This window comes from Nelumbo lutea, chromosome 2 (assembly GCF_056320005.1).
Source record: "Nelumbo lutea isolate HS-2025 chromosome 2, American lotus-T2T, whole genome shotgun sequence".
Lineage (NCBI taxonomy): Eukaryota > Viridiplantae > Streptophyta > Magnoliopsida > Proteales > Nelumbonaceae > Nelumbo > Nelumbo lutea.
Window position 1 is genome coordinate 88,737,892 of NC_142685.1, and position 7,655 is coordinate 88,745,546.

The 7,655-nt window shown below is 40.3% G+C and overlaps 1 protein-coding gene and 1 pseudogene across 1 annotated transcript; both read right to left on the bottom strand.

The window, feature by feature from the left end:
• Positions 1–978: 978 nt before the first annotated feature.
• Positions 979–2,835, bottom strand: LOC148871759 (pentatricopeptide repeat-containing protein At1g73710 pseudogene; annotated as a pseudogene).
• A 135-nt stretch (positions 2,836–2,970) lies between these two features.
• LOC148871760 (Pentatricopeptide repeat (PPR) superfamily protein) lies at positions 2,971–6,978 on the bottom strand. Its single transcript, XM_088967709.1, has one exon. It carries the CDS (start codon positions 6,356–6,358, stop codon positions 3,233–3,235), a length of 3,126 nt encoding a protein of 1,041 aa, XP_088823835.1. The 5' UTR covers positions 6,359–6,978; the 3' UTR covers positions 2,971–3,232.
• Positions 6,979–7,655: the final 677 nt, after the last annotated feature.

Genomic DNA, 7,655 nt, shown 5'->3' on the forward strand with positions numbered 1-7,655 from the left:
CTCAAGGCAAAGGTACACGCGATTACTTACACTCAAGCTCTCTAGCATTCATACTTAGCTCGCAAGCACACAAAATACTGACTTAAGCATCGGAGCGACTTCACCAGGTCTTCCACCCCAATCCCTTTGAGCATTATTTTGCAAGTTGATTCAGTTCGCCACGCGAGAACATCCAAGCAATTCTCCAACTAAGAGTTTCCAAATTGCACACCATCATTTCTCAGACACAAAAAAAAAAAAAAACATAAGCAAAAGAATAATTGACAAGGTACAATCGACTAAATAAACACTTTTCAATTACCATTCAAGATAAATTACATATAGTTTAAGGGGTCCAACTATGATACTGGAAAACATCTTGCTATGACTATTTCTATCCAACTTAGTAAAAACTTCAGCATTCCCAAATAGCATTTGCATGCCCCCAACACCATCGAGGATACAAATGATAAACCAATTAGAATATTAGTCATTAATAATATAGTAATTTTAAACAGATTCCATCATTCTGCCTATTTCAATCAAGAAACACATGCAAATACACATAGGTTACACACAAAACTCCCTGAAATTTTCAAACACTTCTATATTATTGACCCCTCAAAGTTGATGCAAATCTGAGTTATCAACCATACTTTCTCTCTCTCTCTCTCTCTCAACTTGCAAGATGCAGTCCCTACCTCCCCCCCGCCCAATTAAAAAATCAGGCCAGAAAACAATCGGTTAATATTTAGACCTCTTGTTCCTCTCCCAAAAATCAAGATAAAAAAACATAACAATTCTAACTAAATTCAGTCTTCATTCCACATTTTTTGGGAAAACACCCTATCAATCATAAAAATATTAATAATTATAATAATTGAGTTGCTTCCTAGGATCATAGATTATATGAGGTTATTTTGATTCATGATGTAAGTGATCAAATGTATATATGCACACTTCCATATACACAACACCATGGTACATCATAATCAGCACAATCACTTAATCTCCATGGTATCCATGAGTTCTGAAGGCTCCAACAAGTGTATGGGACACACATCAGACTCATCTTCACTTCCTGAAGCAGGATATTCTTGTGCATCAAATGCAAATTTCATTTCTTGGCCAACCAATTCAGCAAGGTCCTGCCTATTGGCACTTCTGTAGGCATCTATAACAGCCTTAAACAAGGAATCATTGGGCTCCATCTCTCCGTATTTTAACTGGCTGTGGATCCGCTTCACTCCTTCCAACATTCCAGCTTTTCCATAACAAACTACCAGATTAATAAAAGTAACAAGATCAGGTGCAATGCCCGTCTTGCATTTTCATGAAAATATTCAAAGCTCTCTACTTCCCCAAAAGCTCCGTAAACATAAATTGCAACATTGTAGGCAGAGGAATCAAGACCCACCTCAGATTTTGTGAAGGTTTCACAGGCTTCCAGAGCAAAACTGTGCAAACCAACTACAGAGAACATGGAAGCTATAACAGCCTGTCTAGCAAAAGGTTTTCCCTCCCTGAAAGATGTTTCTAGTAGCATAACAGCCTCTACAGGAAAACCTCCTTTCTTCAACACAGTAAATATTACCTTAAAGGCCGTAATGTCAGGCAAAATTCTCCGAGCCACCATCAAGCATGCCCATGCTTTTGGATATCCTGAGCAATATCGATTGCTTCATCAAGCATGCCCATGCTTTTGTATAGGTACATCATTGTTGCAAATGAAACTCCATCTGCCTGGCCTTTTTCTCTCAAACTATCGAATATCAATTTCGCTTCAGATACCATTCAGGTCTGCATAGAGATTGATCATACTATTTGACGCAATGATATCAGCACCACCCTCCAAGTCCATCATCTTCTGATACAATTCCTGTGCTCCCTCCAAGCACCCCACCATACCATAAGCTTTTATTAACGAGGTATATACTATGCAATTTGCAGGAATCCCTGATTCTTCCATCATGTAAAATAACGAAGAGCTTCTTCAACCTTTGCAGCTTCTGCAAATCCATTTATCCAAGACCCATAAATAACTTCATTTGGTTTGACGCCTGCTCTTCCCAACTTCTGATAGACATCCATGGCATCGGATAGTCGGCCCAAACGAATGTCACTTGCAATAACAGCAGAGAAGGTTGCACATCGTGGTTTAAATCCTGCCTTTTGCATTTCAGATAAAAGTTCGTGTGCTTCATCCACTAAATCACCTCCTGAAAGCATTTGGATAAGAGAATTATATGTGCAACCATCTGGCCATGTTCCACTGCACCTCATGTTATTGAAGATTGAGAGAGCTTTATCATAGAGTTTTGCCTTTCCATATGCTTTAATCATGACATTGTATTCTACCACATCTTTCTTTTGTCCTAACAAATCCCTCTTCCCAAGGAAGATAGACTCCGCTTCAGCCCACAGACCCTTATCTGCATAAACATCCATAATTGCTGCATATGTTTTTGTTGAAATTCCACTCTCAAGCTGACATTTTTCAAGGAGAACCTTTGCCCGATCAATCAATCCTTGATTGACATACATCCTAATAATTACAGGAACAGAATACTCAACAATATGTACCCCATTTCTCTCCATTTCTTCAATCACATAATTTAGTTCTTGAACCATGTTCCTCTCACACAAAATTTGAATAACAGCCCTGTGAGTTACACTGTCAGGGAAAAGACCAACAGACCTTATCTTCTTGTAGCACTTCAGTGCTGCATCAATGTTCCCTGCATCAGCATATAGGGACAGAAAAATGTTGTAAGTCTTTGTGTCAGGAAATATTCCCCTTTCTTCCATCTTACAGAACAATGACTCAGCCTCCAACAAATGCCCATGAGCTCCGCAAGTAGGTCATGGTATTAAAAGTAAAGAGAGCCATTACGAGCCATTTGTTGAACTGTGATCTCTTCATTGGGAGGGGCAAGGACCTCTCGGTAAAAAAAAAAAAAAAAAGAGAAGATAAAGAAGGAGAGAACACCGTACAAAAACTGCTCTGAATTCATTCATTCATCATGTAAAGCATTTACAAAAAAAAAAAAAAAAAACTCTATGGCCTCAATGGAAGAACAGATTTACATCATAAAAAACAAAAACAAAAAACAAAAAAAAAAACAAGCAGAAAGACAAAAACAGGAAGAACCCCACTAAGCTTCACCGCCAGCCGGGAGGAGGGCAGAGTCGTCAGCGACATCAGTAGCCCGGGTCTCTTTAGGGGAGTCATGGTACATCATAATCAGCACAATCACTTAATCTCCATGGTATCCATGAGTTCTGAAGGCTCCAACAAGTGCATGGGACACACATCAGACTCATCTTCACTTCCTGAAGCAGGATATTCTTGTGAATCAAATGCAAATTTCATTTCTTGGCCAACCAATTCAGCAAGATCCTGCCTATTGACACTTCTGTAGGCATCTATAACAGCCTTAAACAAGGATTCATTGGGCTCTATCTCTCCATATTTTAACTGGCTGTGGATCCGCTTCACTCCTTCCAACATTCCAGCTTTTCCATAACAAACTACCAGATTAATAAAAGTAACAAGATCAGGTGCAATTCCCCTGTCTTGCATTTTCATGAAAATATTCAAAGCTTTCTCTACTTCCCCAAAAGCTCCATAAACATAAATTGCAACATTGTAGGCAGAGGAATCAGGTCCCACCTCAGATTTTGTGAAGGTTTCACAGGCTTCCAGAGCAAAACTGTGCAAACCAACCACAGAGAACATGGAAGCTATAACAGCCTGTCTAGCAAAAGGTTTTCCCTCCCTGAAAGATGTTTCTAGTTGCATAACAGCCTCTACAGGAAAACCTCCTTTCTTCAACACAGTAAATATTACCTTAAAGGTCGTAATGTCAGGCAAAATTCTCCGAGCCACCATCTGATGCAACAATTCACCACACTCTCTAAGTTGTCCATTTGTGACATAGGATGCCATTACTGTATTAAATGAAGCACAGTCCCTAAGCAAACCTGATAGTTGCATATCCTGAGCAATATCGATTGCTTCATCAAGCATGCCCATGCTTTTGTATAGGTACATCATTGTTGCAAATGAAACTCCATCTGCCTGGCCATTTTCTCTCAAACTATCGAATATCAATTTCGCTTCAGATACCATTCCTAGGTCTGCATAGAGATTGATCATACTATTTGACGCAATGATATCAGCACCACCCTCCAAGTCCATCATCTTCTGATACAATTCCTGTGCTCCCTCCAAGCACCCCACCTTACCATAAACTTTTACTAACGAGGTATATACTATGCGATTTGCAGGAATCCCTGATTCTTCCATCATGTGAAAATAACGAAGAGCTTCTTCAACATTCCCAGCTTCTGCAAATCCATTTATCAAAGACCCATAAATAACTTCATTTGGTGTGACGCCTGCTCTTCCCAACTCCTGATAGACATCCATGGCATCGGATAGTCGGCCCAAACGAATGTCACTTGCAATAACAGCAGAGAAGGTTGCACATCGTGGTTTAAATCCTGCCTTTTGCATTTCAGATAAAAGTTCGTGTGCTTCATCCACTAAATCACCTCCTGAAAGCATTTGGATAAGAGAATTATATGTGCAATCATCTGGCCATGTTCCACTGCATCTCATGTTATTGAAGATTGAGAGAGCTCTATCATAGAGTTTTGCCTTTCCATATGCTTTAATCATGACATTGTATTCTACCACATCTTTCTTTTGTCCTAACAAATCCCTCTTCCCAAGGAAGATAGACTCCGCTTCAGCCCACAGACCCTTATCTGCATAAACATCCATAATTGCTGCATATGTTTTTGTTGAAATTCCACTCTCAAGCTGACATTTTTCAAGGAGAACCTTTGCCCGATCAATCAATCCTTGATTGACATACATCCTAATAATTACAGGAACAGAGTGCTCATCAATATGTACCCCATTTCTCTCCATTTCTTCAATCACATAATTTAGTTCTTGAACCATGTTCCTCTCACACAAAATTTGAATAACAGCCCTGTGAGTTACACTGTCAGGGAAAAGACCAACAGACCTTATCTTCCTGTAGCACTTCAGTGCTGCATCAATGTTCCCTGCATCAGCATATAGGGATAGAAAAATGTTGTAAGTCTTTGTGTCAGGAAATATTCCCCTTTCTTCCATCTTACAGAACAATGACTCAGCCTCCAACAAATGCCCATGAGCTCCGCAAGTAGAGATCATGGTATTAAAAGTAAATACATCTGGTGCCACACCAGCTTTCAACATCTCTGCAAAGACATTAGATGCATCCTTCAGATGACCTGCCTTTCCATACAGATCTATCAGCGTATTATAAGTAGCAGCAAGTCGAGGCTTCTGAACAGAACCTTCCCAGTCCGCAGAAGACAGTAGTTTTGATGGAGGGATTCGTCCTCCGGTTCTGAAAAGCTCAGTTGACAAGAAATGCTTGAGACTAATGGGATCTGATACAGATACAGAATCAGCAATATTATTCAGATCAAGATCATTTAATTCAATCCGCCCAGCACACCAATTCTTGAAGAACCTAACTGCACGATCGTACTCTCCAGCCTCTTTGAGAACTCCAACCACAGTGTTCATGGTCACCTCATCGGGGAATAGACCTCTTAGCCTCATGTGTCTGAGCCATAAAAGCGCTTCTTTTACCAGACCCGCTTTTCCATATACGTCCACAAGCATTGCGTACGTATTGTTTGTTGGCAAAACACTGTCTCTGGCCATTTCAATCCAAACGAGCCGTAATTCATCCCATCTCTGAGCTCTTCCGAGAGCCCTAAGAAGAACATTGTAATGAATTACATTAGGTATGTAGTCCTTCTGCGATTTCATCCAACGGAAAACACTGATAACACGTTCCCACGTGCTTTGCCCTTTCAGAATTACAGTCTGTTCTTTGGGGCTGAGCTTCCCAGCCCAGGAATTTAGGATCTCATCAATGTCGCCTTTAGACTCCATAGCGCGCAAAACTGAAGTCAACGAACCTCCATAAGTCCTCCTTTTCCGACCGTTGGAATTTTTTCTATGGGAGACTACAGCTCTTGTGTGGCACCGGAGCTTAAACCCTACAGAATCCCTAATTCCCCGGGATGTTTGCTTTCGACCGCATAGATTTATTCTGTGACCTAAGTATTTTTCAGTCTGGAAAGCAGGGAGAACAGAAGCCGCAGAACCGCCACCCCTCGTGCTTCGGCACCGGCTATGGAGGTTAAACCCTAGAGAAACCCTAGCATCTCTGGAAAACCAAACAGAAACCCTAGTAATGAAAGGGGATTGGAGGGTTTGAAGCATACGCGGAGAAGATAGCCGACTTTGGATCGACTTCTGGAAATTATTTGGCCCTAACTCTCTCCAACTGCAACAATGTATCATCGTCGACGGAATTTTTTTTGCCTTCGTAGGTGAGCCCGAAAAAGATGGCGTTTTCGATGAAGTGGTTGAACGCCAAGTTGGTTTTAGCTGAGACAAAGAGAAATCTGACCACAAACTTTCTATCTCAATATCTGTACCTGTTTCTGAAAATACATCATTCCGAGAGGTCTAAGCTTTCACCTCGTCAGTTAATTTAGCTCTAAACCACTCCGTACTTGGGGTTCTTGTTCATTGGAGTTGGACACCCCAAGGAACTTCCCGAAGACCAAACACTTTCTCCATCTACTCTTCAATTACGACGTGTTCCTCTTTTTGCAAATCGGGCAAGGATTCCCTCGCCAGTTCCCCTCCGATGCTGGGCTCTCGGCTCTCCTTGCTCTAGAGGCGAAGCCTCACCGACCTGCAAAACGCCTCAAAACTGGGTGGAGAGGTCTTCACAGTTTCCTCGGGTGCTCCTTCAAAGTCTGGAGTCTATGCCTAAAAGTCGAGCGAGCAATTTGGAAAGAGTATAAAGGTATTCGAAGTGGGCTGAGGAGAGCCCAACGCATGATTCTAACCTAAAGGTCGGGCGAGCAACAGAGATCGGGTTACACTAGTGCGTGCAGATAAATTTACATTACAACCAAAGCACCCTTGGGCTCAATTTAGAAAGAGTATAAATAAAAATATGTACGGAGCAAAGTCTTCTATTTTGTGTTTTAAAGTTGTATTTGCACTATATAGATTGGTATTTGTACTCTTTCCAAACTAAGCCTCATGTTCATTTTTCTCTTCGTGTGTATATATTTGTATTTGTACTCTTAAGCCTTAATTTGAAAAGAGTATAAATACAAATATGTAGAGTGCAAAACCTTACATTTTATACTATTTTTTATATATTTGTACTCTTTTCAATTTGAGCATTGAAGCTGTGTTTGGTTGCAATGCAAATTTATTTGCACTGATGCAAAATCATGACATTGCAAATGATTTTAGTGCAAATTATGATTTATTTTTATTTCAAAATTTACCTTATTTTGTTTGATTGTAATATAAATGAATTAAATAAAGACTTGAAGCAAAATAAGTTAAAACCCAAAACAAATTTAAACAAAAAATTGCATTCTTTTCATTTGCACTCCCATGGAATTGTATTAGTGCAAATAAAATTGCACTACAACCAAACAAAGCCTTATGTTTACTCTTGTCTTCGTGCCCTAAGCCCCTACTTCTCCTCTTTCTTTCTTGCCTGGCTGCCCCCACCCACTACTCCTTCCATCGATCACAAGATTCACAACAGTACTTCTTGATGTAGGCG

Coding starts and splice junctions, on each gene's coding strand:
- LOC148871760 (XM_088967709.1), bottom strand. CDS start 6,358: ATGATACATTGTTGCAGTTGGAGAGAGTTAGGGCCAAATAATTTCCAG.